This window comes from Cheilinus undulatus, linkage group 8 (assembly GCF_018320785.1).
Source record: "Cheilinus undulatus linkage group 8, ASM1832078v1, whole genome shotgun sequence".
Classification (NCBI taxonomy): Eukaryota; Metazoa; Chordata; class Actinopteri; order Labriformes; family Labridae; genus Cheilinus; species Cheilinus undulatus.
In genome coordinates, this window is record NC_054872.1 from 8754179 (window position 1) to 8770618 (window position 16440).

A 16440-nucleotide genomic window follows, 5' to 3' on the forward strand; every position below is an offset into this window, starting at 1 on the left:
GCAAAAATATGTACCAAAAAACACTCAAGAAATTCAAAAATAAATCCTGAGTTGATTAGACTCAGCAAATTTCAATGAGTACAGGCATCAACAGCAAAGAAAAAATGGATTTTATGAAAATTTAAATGATTACATGAATGTAAAAAGATTTAAAAGTCAATTTTAAAGCAAAAACAAAACATATTGGTTCAACATAAGAATATAGGCACCAAAAATTCAAAATGGATAAAAACTCATGAGTTGAAACCATGATAGATAGCTTTTGGTTAAATTTAGTTCTCCAACACTGGACCATAGAAACTGTGTTCTCTGATCGGCTGACGCTACCTTCGGTGAGCAAAATACCAGCATGGGTCTCCCTGACTTTTAATAGCTGTTGTGTAGTTCCTGCTAGCTTCCAGTTTTACCTTTTTGTTGTAGATAAGTTTCCTTTCAGCTTACATGTAGAAACGACCCTTAACTGGTTTGTTCACTGATAGGAGTTATCACCGATCACCCACAGAAGGTCTCAGGACTGAAGAACAGGTACAAGCCAATCGGAACCTATGGTTGGACTCTGTGTGAGAGCCCAGAGAGGAAATTTAAGGCCTTTTTATAAGGTACGCTAGGTCCCCACCCTTACTGTGGCTTAAAAACCCAACTTTAGGGGAAAACCCTATGTTGAATCTAAGTTTAGAATTCAGATGGTCACAATAGTTTACCAGTTTACCAGTCTACTTGTCTCCATTATATAATACCATGTTTACAAAAAAGTGCTCGCATTGACAAGAAGCTCTTCACACATTCTGCGAGTCGCAATGTTTTTTTTTTCTTTTTGTTTTGTTTTTTTTTTTTTTTTTAGCGGATAACCTTTGTACATCCTTCTGTTGCCATGGAACAATAGAGAGAGAAGAGAAAGAAAAAAAAAAAAACAACTTAAAACCACATACGAAAATAAACCCCCCTGTTGCTAGGGCAGATTTAAGACATGTCTTACTCTGATAAATGTTTAACAAGCCTCAATAAAGGAGCATTCAGCCATGATACTGTTCTTTCAGCTTCAGGACAGTAATTTAATAACACCAGAATGTCAATTCTCTTAAAAGGACACATTCAATGTTCACATTATTTACCGTGTACAAGGTGACATCAAGATGGTCAATGGTCTGCCTTGAGAAAATCCTATATTTGGACTTATGGGGTTTAGCATTAACCTTGCAAAGCAGATGGATATGCCCGTTTCCTTGTTTCTCACTGGTGAATCCATCTTGCAAAGCTCCCATCTGAACCGTTTGTGACATGACCGATCAGAGTTGAGGGGCAGTACTTTCAGGCGCAGCAGAGTCATGACATAAACAAGCAGCAGCAAGAGCTGGTGCAGTTATGGAGGAAGAGATTAGCTAGGATACTGCTAAAGCGCCAGTTTTATCTGAACTTGATGACAGTTCTTCGTTAAAAGAAGAACAAAGAACAGCAGTGAGTTGTTTTTTTTCAAAAACGACAAAAGTCGAGTACTTACATGTCTATAGTCGCCATGTTTCGCGTTATTCCTCAGTAGAGGCACATGCGTAGCTCGATAGCGGCTACGTCACATGTATTGTTGCTCTGATTGGCCCGTAGAGATGTGACAGACAGAGCGTTCACCCAATCATACTCCGAGTTTTTTTTTAAAACCTCTGCCTTTTCTCAAACGTTTCCTATTGAAGCTTTCCTAGATGGATGTGTGAAACAAATCCATCTGGCGTGTCAGTTAGTTCAGCATTAGTTCATGATCAATGGGCTCTATGCACACATCACTACCACATTTGGCATAAGGCAGCTCCCAAACTTCCAGTCGGGAATGCAGAAGAGAACGGCGTATAATGGCAGATTCTTTTCTGTTTGCATGAGTTACCCAAGCTGACTGTCAATGATGAGTTAAATTTAGCTGAAGACAGCATACAGCAATGATGTCCAGAAGTGCAACTAACCTGTTTTTGAAACATGCCATTATGATAAAGGGTAAACGCAATCAACAATTCAAACAAAAAACCTGACGAATAAGCACAGTATAGGACAGTTTAGATTTCGTTTTGGCTAAGCATTTATCGTTGGTCGGAAGTTGTAAAGCAGCCTTATTTTCCACTGGAAATACATCACATCCTGCCATGAATAGAGCCTATTAGCATTTGTGGGAATACTTTGAAACCAGACTGTAACTGGGACAAAGCTTGGCTGTGTGAGGGTGCTGAGGTATACACTATTGTATCATCTGCATAAAGATGAACCTTACAGTACTTTAATTTTTCTGCAGTGTCATTGATATATAATGTAAATAGAAGTGGACCCAAAATTGATCCCTGGGGGACTCCTTTGTTGATCACTTAGAAGGTAGACCTTACATTGTCTGCAACAATTGCTTTAGTCCTATTTGTTCAATAGTTTTGAAACCAGGTGCATGCAGTCTCATCAACACAAACTTTAGAAAGCTTGCATAACAGTATTGAATGGTCAACTGTGTCAAAGGCTTTTGACAGATGAATAAACATGGCAAAACATTTCTGACCATTGTCAATTGAAATGATAATGGAATTTATGACAAGAGATGCTGCTATACTGTGACATGATCTGAACCCTGACTGCTGGATGTTTCACACATCCACCTGGAAACCTCCCATAGACGGTCTTTGGGAGAGGGCAGACCCTTCGAAAAAAACTCAGAGGGTGATTGGATAAACATTCTGTCACATCTTTATGGGTCAATCAGAGCATCAAAACGTGACGATTAGTCTCCTGCCAAATCACGAGAAGGGCAAAACCATAGTTTCAGCAAAAAAAAGAACTCAATGTGGTCTTTGTTCTTCTTTTGACTAAAAAAATGTTGGCAAAATCTGATAAAAATGACGCTTTAGCAGCATCCGCGCTTCTCTTCCTCTTACTCTTGATTGTTCCTGTCACTTTCTTACAGGACCCAATCTGTTCAGATAGGAGCTTTGCAAGATGGATTCGCCAGTGAGCAACACAGAAACGGGCGAATCCATCTGCTTTGCCAGGTTAGAAACCTGTCATATTAGCTCTCAAATATCTGACAGAGATATCTGATTTGGCCTCATTTATCAACTAATCTATAGAAGAAATTTGTTCTTAAACCCCCTGACACAGCTTTGAAGAAGATTCTGACATTCCTCAAAGTTTTGGAGCAAGTTTCTGAGTAAGTACAGTTGGTGAATGAGGTCAAATCACTGCTCTGCAACAAACATTAATAGAAATCAAACTAAAGGATTCAAACACAAAAATCTACCCATTTTTCCTTTAAATGATTTCTGTCTCGTTCAGCTTACAGATCTCAGCAGTGGATTCATAACCATAAATCCAAAGTCCAGCATGTAGAGGCTGAGTGAATGTGGTGTGGACTGTGTGGAGGAAAGTCCTGGTTCCAGAGATGCTATAGAAGGACAGAATGCCTGCTCCGTGATCCAGGTACACCCCAACTCTGGAGGACCGAGGACCGGAGATGGGAGTGCTGACGTTGTTGTATCGAAAGATATAACCACTGTTTTCGCAGTACAACGCCCACGATTTGTCATTGTATCCAAACCTGCATTCATTCACACTCCCTGTTCTGCTGATGTTCTTGTATGCAACTGCTACATCAGCACTTCCGCTCCACTCCACCTCCCAGTAACAACGTCCAGTCAGACTCTCACGACTCAGGACCTGAAACCATTCTTTAAATCTGTCTGGGTGACTAGGATAAGACTGTTGCTGAAGCATCAGTGTTGCTTTTCTGTTCCCATCAGATAATAGCAGCAGTGGGTGAGCTGAGTCTATATCCAGTGTGATGTCACATGAATATCTGGTCTTGGGCTCTGATAGTAAGACATCCACATTGACCACTCTGTGTGAGATGTTTGTCCATGTCTCTGTCAGAACGTCCTGTATTTTATTACTGACTGCTGACATAGCTGCTGCCACGTATTCAAAGTACCTCAGAGGACGGATATGGATGCTGGGTGAGCGCGGACGTTGGCTGAGTGCTGACAGTGAGGGGTAGTCATGTAGAAATTGGTTGTGATCCTGTGTTTGTGACAGCATCTGTAGCTCGCTGTCTTTCCGCTTCAGCTCAGCAATCTCCCGCTTCAGCTTCTCCTCCAGCTCTTTGACTCGACTCGTTTCACTTTCCTGCTGGTATCTGACCTGCTGGGTCACATCGGAGCGTTGTTTCTCCATGAGACGGATCAGCTGGGTGAAGATCTTCTGGCTGTCCTCCACTGCTTTATCAGCGGAGCGATCAATGGCCTCTGCTTCCTGTTGAAGCAGCTTCACATCTTTCTCTCTGTCCTGGATTCTCTGCCAGATGTTTTGCCGACTCACCTCCAGCTCTCTCTGCTTCTTGGCCCTCTCTGCTGCAGCTGAGACCGTGTCGTGACCTTTATGTTCGTTTGATAAACAGGTCGTACAGATAGACTGCTGATCAGTGCGACAGAACATCTTCATCACCTCATCATGACGAGAGCAGACATTCTCCTGGAGCTTCTTGGACGGCTCCACCAGCTTGTGATTTTTAAATGTAGGTGATTCAAAATGGTCCTGAAGGTGATGATGACAGTAAGAGGCCAGACATTGCAGACAGGACTTCCTGGCTTTCAGCTTCCTCCCAGTGCAGAAATCACAGGCCACATCTTCAGCTCCAGCGTAGCTGTGATCAGCAGGAGCAGCTTGGAGTCCACTCTTCTTCAGCTCCTCCACTAAAACTGCTAACATGGTGTTTTTCAGCAGGACAGGCCTATGTGTGAAGGTCTGCCTGCACTGAGGGCAGCTGTAGAGTTTCTTCTCATCCTCTGTATCCCAATAGGTTTGAAGACACTTCATGCAGTAGCTGTGTCCACAGGAAACAGTCACTGGATCCTTCAGTAGATCCAGACAGATCGAACAAGAGAAGGTTTCCTGCTCCAGCTGAACTCCTTTCTGCGCCATTTCACCTCTCAGAGACAAGTCTGTTTGACTTCCTAAGAAATGAAACTAGTTTGAGCTCTGATCTGCACAGCATGTGGCTGTGCTGTGAGTGTCAGCTCCCGTTGGTCACACCCATCTTCAAAACTGTAGATCTGATTGAGAGAGAATGAGGAAATGTTGGGTCAGAGTGAGGCTGGCTGCGTTCCAGGGAGACAGGTTTATCCAGCTCTGCTTCCATCTAAGAGACGGGGCTCCCATTTCCATTAAGGATAGTAATCTATTGCCGTGGTTCTCAACCTTTTCAGCCCCCAAAATAAAAGTGCGAGGGACCGGGGACCCCCGCTGTCCCTGAAGTTGGTTGAATGCAGTCGTGCACAACTGAGAATAGTCATGTGCAGACAAGGCCACCCATATAGGGGGGAAACGGGGAGAGCTTTCTGGGACCCAGCCAAACTGGGTGCCCGTGAGGTCAGAAAAATCATGGGCCATTGTAAAGATAAGCCGTGATATCCATATTTTATTCAAACCTGAATAATAACAACTGTTACCAAAGCAACAAATATCATCTTTTATTCATTTGTGCTGTAGTAGGTAGCCATATTAAAAATGTTTTCTCAAACACAGAAGTGAATGGGTAAAAAATCGCTAGAAAGGATTAAAATGGCAAAAATTACATAAAAGTGGCATAAAATAGGAAAAAAGGTGGCAAGAATAGGTGAAAGTGTCAAAAACTAGCATGTAAGTGTTTAAAAGGGGATTAAAAAGGGCAGAAATGTTTTTAAGGTGGCAAAAATTGGAGGAAAATTTGGTGAAATGGGATTTAAAAGTGGGGACAATTGGTTTAAATAGCAAAATGGGTTAACTGAGGCAGAAATTGGTAGAAATGGGTTAAACTGGCAACAATGGGCATGACAAAGTGAAATGTGGGTAAAATGTGCATTTAAAGAGGTTAATAGTGGCAATAATAGGCAGAAATTGGAGAAAATTGGTTTAGAGTTGGCAAAATGGGCAGAAAATGTGGTGGAAAGTGTTTAAAAGTGACAAAAATGTCTTAAAAGCGGCAGAAATGGGCAAAAATCTGTTAAAAGTGTCAACAATGGTGGGACAAGTATTTAAAAGAGGTTTCTCTGTTTCTGTGTTTGTGTTACATTCTTTTGAATGAAAAGTGCTGACCTCAGTCAAAACTGATGAAAATTGGAAAATAAGTCAGTATGTCAAAACAAAAAACAATGAAACATAATGTTTTGTTGCCTCAAAGATACATGCCCCCAAATAATGTTAGTAATATTTAATAAAGTTTAAATTTAATAAAGTTAGAGTTTCTCTGTAAGAGTTTTGATAGGTTATTTCCTGAATAGTATGTGTAAAATAAAGTGCTTTCTACACAAAATGATTTGGCTTAAAAATGATCCTCCTTTTCTATATTTAAAATTAGCATTCTGCATTTAGACATTTTTTTCAGTACTATTGAAAAATTAAATCCGAAGAACCCAAAATTTATAAAAACAATCAGATAATTAAAACAATTTCAAAATTGTGCTAAGTCTTGGCAGACCCTGAAGTTTTATTTATTTTGTTTGTTGCTTGTACAGTGCTTAACAAATTTATTAGACCACCCTAACCCTAACCAAAGTAAGGTTTATGCCACAGCTGCCCTAAATTAACAGCATTGGTAATTACCAAAATCATTTTTTATGTTTCTGCAATGGTTAATACACCATTATGTAGAAGCTCTTTAACCCAAATGATATTTTTAATGCTAAAATATCATTATTATTGTTATCCATGAATTTTCAAATTTACTGATTTACAAAAAACCTGAAAATAGTAAAGCAGATTATTATTTCTTGATTAATATGTGAAATTATAGTTATTTACTTGCATTCCTGAACAGAAAAATGAGTTTTAGTGGTTGAATGTTATGCTTGACTAATTTCTGACTTCTCAGAGAAGCCCAGTGAGCCGGCTCAAATTTGGGTGAATTCAGTTTGAAATTCCTCATTCCTGTTCAAAATGGTAAAACGTGGAGAGCTCACTGAAAATGAAAGAGTCCGCATTAAAGCACTTCATGATGCTGGATGGTCTTTGAGACAAATATGACAGGTGGTCTAAAAAATTTGTTAAGCACTGTATGTCTATAGTAATGTTAATTTATACTTTGTTTGATGTACTAACTGTAAGTTCTATTTCTGTGTCTGTTTAAAGCACGTTTTGTTTTCTAAATTGAGAAGCGCTGCAGGGTGACAGGGAGAGCTCTGAAGATCCTTGTTGGATCTCCAATGCCCGGGAGGAAGCTTTGATGACAGCCTCATATTGGTCTAAATCCAGTTGAAGGGTCTTCTGTCCCTTGAAGCAGGTGGGTGACTTCCATTTCTCACAATTCTGAGTCTTTCTCAGAATTCTGACTTTTCTTGTCAGAATATTTGCACAGATCAGCCACATTGCAACAAGCATCCAAACCAGGGGTGTCAAACTCATTTTGCCTGGACTGTTTTTTAGCGACATCAAAGACTGATAAATTGGCTGATGGAATATTTATGAATATATATGCTTCAGTATTAGATGCTTTTACCATTCGGTGAGTGTTGTATGTTTACACACAAAATTGTTAATAAGCTACTATAGACAGAGGGTTCACCTGCAAAAAACTTGAACAATTCAGGGAAATAACATGCGATATTATAAATTTGTCTTTTTTTTTCAGATTTTAACATTTTTATTTTCCACTGATGTTGAATTTACAAGACTGGAATATTCATTATTAATGTACATTCAGTATGACTGTTAGGCTTTGGAAATTATTTCACCTGACATGGTATCAATGCACGGAGATATGGAGATTTATCTCCCACTGGTGCACTACCGGGCTTGAAAACTTAACTTTTAAGCAAATGTCTAAACTCTATGTTGTTCTTCAACATGTCCCTTTTATCTGAATCTCCCTGACATCCCTGCATGTGTCATTATCTGGGGCTTGTTTGCATGTAATTTTGGATGCCTTTTAGCACTGCTCCAAGACCACTCGTGTCTTTGTGTCCAGATTATGAAGAACTGTCCAGTTCTAAAGATTTATTTACCGTTACTAGAATTTTCATCATTTGATGAGACTTTAGGGTAAATATGCCACAGGATTTATAAGCGATGTCCCATTCAAATGTAGGCAAGACCACAATATCACTCATTGTTGACCAGGGGTGTAGCTAGGAATTTTGGGCCCCCAGAAAGAATATCACACAGGCCCCTCCTTAACCGGCTAGCCGAGCAGCAAATATTGCATTATTTTTTACAAATATATATGAATTTTAATGTATTTTTGAAACATAATTTCCACATTTATGAGAAATAATTTTACTATGGTTAAACTGAATTTACTTGCATTATTTTGCAGTGCTGGACTATACCATTTGGACATTTTTAAGGGAGGAGCAGAGGCCCCCAGTATTTATTTACTCTATTTGTTACAAATTTTAGTCTGTTGACCGATTCATTTCATCACTTTTGATTCATTGATGACACCAGTTATGAAGAAAAAAATAAATAAAAACACACTTTTCATTGAAGGCCCCTCAAGGGCCCCTCCCCACTGTGGTCCCAGGTAATCAGTACCCTTTTCCCCCCTGTGCTACACCCCTGTCGTTGACATAGTGCTGACAGTATAAGAACAGTCAAAAGGAAACATAGGTGGTGACACTGATAAATTCCACTTGCAAAAAGTGGCTGGTTAGAGTCACTCTTGTGCCTGCCACACATTTGGCTAGTTTCCAGGTATAAATGTCAAGCCCTGCATAAAGGCAATCCATTTAAGGATTGGGGGTGGCCGATCAGATTTCAGGGGGCTCTGGTCAGCCCTGGCGACCACTGGCTCTGCCCCTGGAACTCTACTGGTACTGGTATTTCCTGCAGTAATCCATCAGGGTTCTAAATCAAGATATCATTATTTTGGTTGGCAATATGTCACAATGTTGTCTCTATTTGTTTATGAAAAAACACATCAACAGTCTTCTTGTTAGTATGTTTGTTTACAGAATTAAAATTGTAACACCGCCTTGTGCTGAAAAAACTAAGAACTATAACACAGTCAAACACAGGTTTATAGTCCAATGTGGGACAAATTTAACTCCATTTAAAGAATTTGCTGCTGGCTTGCTAAAAATAGACAGCAGGGGCATTGTAGTTCCAGCCGAATGACTTGACTGTAATAGATGGCATCACTTGTTGAATGAGTTTCCTGCCTCTACGTTATTTTATCCAATCAAAGTGCTTGAAATTGTATAAGTCCCGCCCCTCAGGCATGTAACTCACGCGCTCTTCCTGTGGGTTCTGGGCGGGCGCTGCTCCGTCTTCCAAACTGTTGCAGTTTGTGTGAAGCGTCTGATTTTCAGCGTTAATGAACAGCAGAAGTGGATGTGAAGTTACTTTTGACGCTTTTTTCTTCGCAGGACGACGTGTCTGCTTCACTTTTTCAGGACTTAATTTCAGTTGGTGAAGTATTATGTGGTCTCAGTACCAGAGCTATGAATGTGAGTCCAACTTAGGTTAACGTCTGTATTTTATTTTTATTCTTTTGGTGAGTTGGGTCGGCGTCTTGAGAAAAAGTGGGGATTGCAAACAGCCTCCGTTAGTCAGCTGATCTAAATGGCCTCTTTGAAACCTTTGATCCTTATAATACTTCACTTTAAGTTATGACAAAAATAGTAAAATAATTAGCTCAAATTTGTAGCGTCTTGACTGTGAAAAGCTCGACAACCCCCTTGTTTTTAGCAAGTAGCTAGCTCGAAAAGTTAGCTGACCTAGCGTGTGCCGTTAGTTTGTTTTTTATTTCACAGAAGACAATGTTACGTGAAAGTATGCGGCCGCGAAAGGGATAGCATGAGATATTTTATAGCGCATGTAGTCCTATTTTTAACGGTCACCGTAACGCTGTTAGTATGATTTCCATAAAGCCAAATTCACGTCTTCTCAAAGCTGAATCTGTCATCTCTCTGTGTATTCTTTCTCAGACATTACAGGGGGTCTTCACTTGAGCTAAAGCCAAGCCTTATTGGCTGTCACCCTCATCTTCATTCAACAACATGGCAGAGAGTTTTTACAGACTGGAAGATGAAGCCTTCCCCAGTTTTCTCTGCAAGTCTCTGGACAGCACCAGTGGCCGCGCCACACTGGGGAATGTAACATTGGGTTCAGGTCCAGGACTTCCAGTGGCTGCCTCTACAGTCGCTAAAATTAGACCAGGATCTGACAACAGGTGGGAGTATGCTTCTGCTTTCAGCAGATGTGTCTTGTTGTGGACACATATGCATTGCCAGAAATGTGGATGTTATAAATCTTTCCATTTCATGTTTCTTGGAAGCTCTGGGTTAACAGTATTTGTAGCATTTGAATTTCACTGGAAACAGGAAGTCTTGGAATGCAGGTAATATATAGCTGTACATGTCCAAACCAAAACATGGACCAGAACACATCTCAAAATGTTTAATGAATGATGAGGAAAAATGATATAACCCTCTATCTTTTCTGTGAATGCAAAGAAAACAAAGTCTGTTCTAAGTTAACACTTATCAGTTAACAGCCAGCTGTATGATGCTAACAGTGCCGTGAACCCCCCCCCCACCACACACACACATTATTTTCACATTTGTAGCACTTAAATGTTTCAGATCATCAAACTAATGGGCAGTTAATCAAAATTTAGATTGAATCACAATATGGCCTCTTGCAATTTTAAAAATTGCAAAAGAGTATTTCCATAGTATTTCTTTGAAATGAAAAATGTTTTAAAATACCAGTTTAATAAATATTTTCACGCAGCAGAGATATATTCCACCCATCATGGAAACGTCAAAGTGTCACATTTTTTTTTAGAATAGTTTGCAAAAATCCTACTTTCATTACTCTTCAAGATTTTCTAAATCAAAATGAGAATGACATGAAAAATGAGAATTCCTTTCAAAACAACAGTTCACACTATATGAGTCAAAATAATTGCAAATAAAGATTTTTTTTCAAATTATTCAGCCATACTTTAATCTATTTCATGTTGTGGTGGTTAAAATATAGAATTATTTACTGCCCATGTTCATTGAAAGTACATAAGATGTGAAACTTTAGAAATAATCACATGTTAATTCGCCATTGCAATATCGGGAAAAAAATCGCAATCAAATTATTTTACCAAAACGTTCTGCCCTAATTTTAATGACCCAAAGATAACTCAAGTAAACACAGATTACAGTTTTGATTATTTAATTTTTAAGAAAAAATACCATTAAAACCTACTCCCTCGTACTCCCCCTTTAAATCATGATTTAACTGTGATTAACCACATTTATTGGAAAGCTGAGGTCAAGTTCATTAGCCACATTTAGGCCTGATTAATGCCAGATCTCTTGAATCAAGAAATCCCTTAAATGGAATCTGTCTGACAAGGTGAAGTAGTCCAAGAGAGCTTAATAAGCAACACATCATGGCACGATCTAAAGAAATTAAAAAAACAGTTGAGAAACACAGCCATTGGCATCTTCGAATTTGGTAAGGATAACAAAGCCATTTCTAAGGCTTTGGGATTCTGGTGAACCATGGTAAAAGCCATTATCCACAAATGGAAAAAACTTGGAGCAGAGGCAAACCTTTCCAGGAGTGGTGGTGGTAGTGTGATGGTCTGGGGCTGCTTTGCTGCTTCATGACCTGGATCGCTTGCCATAATTGATAAAACCTTGAATCTGCTGGCAGAAAATACTAAAGGAGAAAATCTGGCCATCAGCTTGTGACCTCCAGCTCAAGTGCACTTGGGTTAGGCAGCAGGGCAATGATCTGACACACACCAAATCTTCATTTTAGAAGAAGGAAGGTCTTGGAGCGGGCTATTCAAAGTCCGGTTTTAATCCAATTGAGATGCAGTAGCATGACCTTAAACAGGCTGCTTGACAACCCTACTGTGTGGCTGAATTTTAAAACATCTGCGAAGAAGAGTGGGCCAAAAGTCATCCACAGTGATGTGAAAGCCTCATTGCCAATTCATCACAATTACTGGCTTGCAGGTGTTGCCATTTAGGGTGGCATAACCAGTTATTAGGTTTAGGTGGCATGGGTTTTTCCATGTAGAGCCAAGCAGGTTTGAATGTCTTTTTTTCTCTTTATAAATGAAATCATCATTTTAAAACTGCATCATGAAGAGGGCAGATACTTTTTCACAGCACTGTACATGAAAATGATGTGAAAATTGCATACCTGTTTGCAGGGAAAATGCTCCTTAAATGAAAGAAAAACAACTGAAACAGTTTCCTATTTAGAAAAATATTTTGTAAATGTTGAGGTCAATTAGCAAATTCCTATCCCTGGTTCTTGGTGTTAATTTTATTTTTTTCTGAGCATTAAGCTAGGCAAGAATTCTTGAATCAACATGAAATATAACAAAATTGTCTTACCCTTTTATTTGAAAATATCTGTGTTGATATACTGCACAGCCTCAGTTTAACAAAAAAAAAAATAACAATGAGTTCATATGGCAACGTGTGTGAGCTGTAAGTTGTTTTTTTGAAAACAGTGCTTTATGATTTTGTTTTACAGAGAAGATTCTGTTGATGCATCTTATCTGGAGGGCAGAGCACAGGCCAACTCACAGTCATCTGTCGGAGAACAGCCAAAGTTTGCCCTCAGCTTTAAAGATGATTTGTGAGTAAATGCACATATGTCAACCCTTGAACTGAACGTTTTTCGGTTGTCTTTTAAGTCTTTTGATTTCTATCAGGCCCTGAAGTTGTTTTGTTGTTGAAGTTGTTAAACTGTAACTGCAGTTCTTGTTGAGCTTTGTTTTAAATTATTCAGTGTTATTCAGACAAATGGCAGCTACGTGCATGAGCCATGCTATAAAATTTATGTAAATTCATCCTTGAGTTAGTCTACCTTAAAACATTTTTACTTATCTCTCCACTTCTTGTTTAATGTAACACCAGTGTCGTCCTTTTTATTAAACTCACCTTCTGCATTACAGGGACAATGCAGATGACTTCATTGCAGCCCACCGTCTTTCAGAGATGCTTGTTAAAATTAATTTGGATGAGAGTGCTTCCATGGGTCCCATCTTGGATAAAGGGTCTATGGCGGGGCTTCCTTCCATTCAGACAGGTTTTGTTCAAGGACGGCCAACAGAACTTGGGACAGGTTCAAATTTTAGCTCCTCCTTAGCTTTATTATTACAACATGTCAACGTTTGTTATCCTGAGACAAATTAAGCCCAGTACATTTTCTTGGAAACATATTTGTGTGTCCTGATAAGTTGATTTTAAAGGATACTAATGAACTTTACCTCCTGTCTTTGACAGATCTGTCTACAGGACTTTTGACATTTGCTCATTTTGGACCTAAAGATTGTACAGATGCAAAGGTAATGACTTGTAACAGCTCTTATGTACAGGTTCACTACTATGTCTTACAAAAATTTTCGCTTGCATAAATTACAATGTCTTCGCCACAATATTTTTTTCATGACATAAATTGTGCTTGATATTGATATACATCAGGAGAATGTTGCTTATTTCATTGATATGCTGATAACAACAAAAGGATTCTTTAGCCCTTTCCTTTCTTTTACACTTTTCTGGGCCACAGTAGTACTGAATTTAAAATAATTAAGCACTCAAAATGCACACAATAAGGAAGATTTATGGCATAAATCACTGACTCGTCAATGCCTCTCACCAAAATCAAAATGTTCGGTGAAGCTTTAAGAACTGAGCTGCTTCTCTCAGTGCAAGCTCAGTGTTAGGCCAGAATACCCCAAGTTTTCATTGTTAATACAGTCATTAAAATAAAGAGAATTAACCAAAGAGGTCTTTAATTTAATTCAGAGACTATGCATTGTAAGGAGTTCTTTGTGAATAGTCAGCGCCCGTCAGGTGCTCTTCACAAGGGACGTTAGGACTTAGCCTGGTTGCTTTTAACAATAGCTCTGCTGGTTTCAACAATATATCCTGATATCCTGTGAACAAAATCTATCATCCTTTATAATCATGCTTGTTTTTTTATTGTGCCAATCCATACAGCCTCAACCATTTCCAACTACAGCCGAGGAAGACAATACCCATAGTGAGGTAGTGGACAGTGATCATTTCAGTGGCAGTAACTCAAGTTTCCTGGCAAACGAAAAGCTCATGTCTGTAGACAGCATTAACAGTGATATCACAGGTATGAATTTCATCCTTTCGCTCTCTTTTCATTTATATTCCAGTGTAAGATTAAATGTTTACCACAGGTTTGAGTCTTAATCCATCCTGGAAGTAAGCATGTTGGAAACTAAACTAGAATGCTGTTCAGGGTTCCTGCAGATCCTTGAAAAGTCTCAAAATTTGGACTACTGAAATTTAAGGCCATAAAAAGTCTTCAAAAGTCTTATTTTTACATGCGAGAGGTCTTAGATTATAGAAGGCACTTTGACTAAGACTTGGGTTTATCCAGTCTTTGTTTTCTGGCTATATTTATTCGATTTTAATTGTTCTTTTTTTGCTTTGTTTTTTTTTGTTTGTTTTTAGAATCAGTTTATTAAACCTGCTAGATTGTTATATGAAAATTATCACTATACAGTATATTGATTAAATAGGCATTAAATGTGCCATAAATCTTAAAGTGTGGGGGGAGATAACAAAAAATCTCTTTTCCTAAACCATTTGATATTTTATAAACTGTGTATTAAATTTGCCATTCAGCCCTGGTCAGGTGTACTAAAAAACCTTGCAAGCCTTTCATTTTAGAACATTTTCTGCAAGAAGTGGTAATTTTCTCACTTCAGGTCTTGAAAAGTTTGAAACTACACTTTTTAAAGCGTGTAGGAACCCTGTCTGTAGATTCCATTCATTTTTTTTTTTCCATGTTTGATTTTCAGACGATGACATTGATTCGAACGACCTGCCTGATGATGAGCTGGAGCTTTATTTTAATAAGCTAGTGCCTCCTGCTATGCAGAGAGGTAGAGTGGAGGGCCAGGAGATTCCTGCATCAGTGAGACGCTTTCCTCTTAGATGTTATTTCACTTTTTCTTTTTCAACCCACACCAAATAAAATTATGTATTTCCTTGCTTGTAGGGGCTGCCAAGTGCTGCTGATGACCTTTCATCAAGTTCTACAGAACCAGAACAGTATAGGCACCACTTCCTCGATGACTACAGTCAGGTGAGCACACTAATCACTCATACCCAGGATTTTTCCTGGCTCAAAAAGAGGTGGTCTTGGTTTCTTACTGAGTGCATGTGTGGTGTGTGGAACAAATCACTTTAACAAGGAATGCAAAGAATTCTAATATTTGTGTAATTAAGTTATGAAAGGGAAATTCTCACATTAAATCCTGTTTCATTGTAAAAGAAGTTACATGATCAAAATTAGTTATGCAATATAAGATATCCGTTCACACGGTCAAAAGGGAAGTTGATTTATTGACTTTGGTTCAGAGGTTCAAATGTTTTAGTCTGTTTCTTGTATAGTGGTGGATTTTTGAGCACCAATAGGTCAAAAAGGGTTGGTGATGGGAGAGAAACCCTGTCACTGTTACTTTTTATGTGATATATATTTATTGAGTTTTAGATTTTCAAGACAAAAAAAATAACATTTTAAACAAGCAAACAATCAATTGGCCCACACATTTAAATTCACACAGACAGGGGGCTCAGAATTCACATCATATATAAAAAAATATGTGTCATTATGTAAATGTAGTCTTTACATAAAGGGTACAAAAAATAAGCTAAAATGACCAAAAATAGCAATACAGAGTATATCAACTGTAACTTAGCCTTTTTAAGGCACAGCTGTGAGGATAGCGGCTATTTGCTGGGTTTTGGTAATCTAAGGAAATGTATAAAGTAACCTTCGTTTAAATTACTGTTTAGTTACATAAATATCACTTGCAAAACTGGCATAAGACTGCAGAACTAAAGTGGCCTTCTTTATATTTCTGTGAAACAACAGTTACTTGTGTTCCATGTTGAACTTTTGTTAAATATCCTTTTTCGTAATGACTGATATCCTCTACTTTGTGTGACTTCTGTTCAGGAGGACTTTCAGATGCCGGATGTGCGCCTGGCTGCCACAGGTATGGACTCTTGTCCTGCCAGTGATGAGGACACTGAAGATGAGCTTGAGTCTGCCAGGAGAAACAGTAATGCTGCCAGAACGAGGCTGCTTCCAAGCACCTCCAGACAACTGGTAAGAAATTGAGAAAAAAGTAGTCCTATGTGTACTGCAGAATTCTGCTTGTTGGCATTTATGTTTATTTGTATGTAAACATCTATATGCTGGTACAGGTTGGAGAGAGTAATCGCCCCAGTTTCAGGCCAGGCTTAGAAGGAGGCAGTTCTGATGATGAAGCCTCCAGTGGTCGGGGTGGCCAGTCTCTGTCTGGGATTGAGCACAGACGATCAGCTGAGGGACAAGTCATCAACCCCCCTGTCACAGGTACAATATGCTGCATAAGTGCCTGCAACTGTTGTCACTAGTTTGTGTCCCTGAGAACAGCTCTGTAAAGTATCAAAGTGTTAG

At 38.9% G+C, this 16440-nt stretch overlaps 2 protein-coding genes across 4 annotated transcripts in view; one reads left to right on the forward strand and one right to left on the reverse strand.

Moving 5' to 3' along the window:
• Positions 1–1730: 1730 nt before the first annotated feature.
• LOC121513804 (tripartite motif-containing protein 16-like) lies at positions 1731–4935 on the reverse strand. Its single transcript, XM_041793778.1, has one exon. The coding sequence runs from the start codon at positions 4933–4935 to the stop codon at positions 3271–3273; it is 1665 nt and encodes a 554-aa protein (XP_041649712.1). The 3' UTR covers positions 1731–3270.
• A 4326-nt stretch (positions 4936–9261) lies between these two features.
• The window catches only part of cep192 (centrosomal protein 192), a 59360-nt gene continuing 52181 nt past the window's right edge, over positions 9262–16440 (forward strand). For all 3 annotated transcript variants that reach the window (XM_041792995.1, XM_041792997.1, XM_041792996.1), the window contains exons 1-10: positions 9262–9434; positions 9915–10159; positions 12481–12585; positions 12905–13074; positions 13236–13297; positions 13956–14097; positions 14792–14907; positions 14992–15078; positions 15955–16107; positions 16206–16356. In XM_041792995.1, coding sequence (XP_041648929.1) covers positions 9987–10159; positions 12481–12585; positions 12905–13074; positions 13236–13297; positions 13956–14097; positions 14792–14907; positions 14992–15078; positions 15955–16107; positions 16206–16356 — 1159 coding nt within the window. In that variant the 5' untranslated portion in view covers positions 9262–9434; positions 9915–9986. The remainder of the gene's footprint in view (positions 9435–9914; positions 10160–12480; positions 12586–12904; positions 13075–13235; positions 13298–13955; positions 14098–14791; positions 14908–14991; positions 15079–15954; positions 16108–16205; positions 16357–16440) is intronic.

Excerpts from the sequence above, each read along its gene's own strand:
- LOC121513804 (XM_041793778.1), bottom strand. The coding sequence starts at position 4,935 with ATGGCGCAGAAAGGAGTTCAGCTGGAGCAGGAAACCTTCTCTTGTTCG.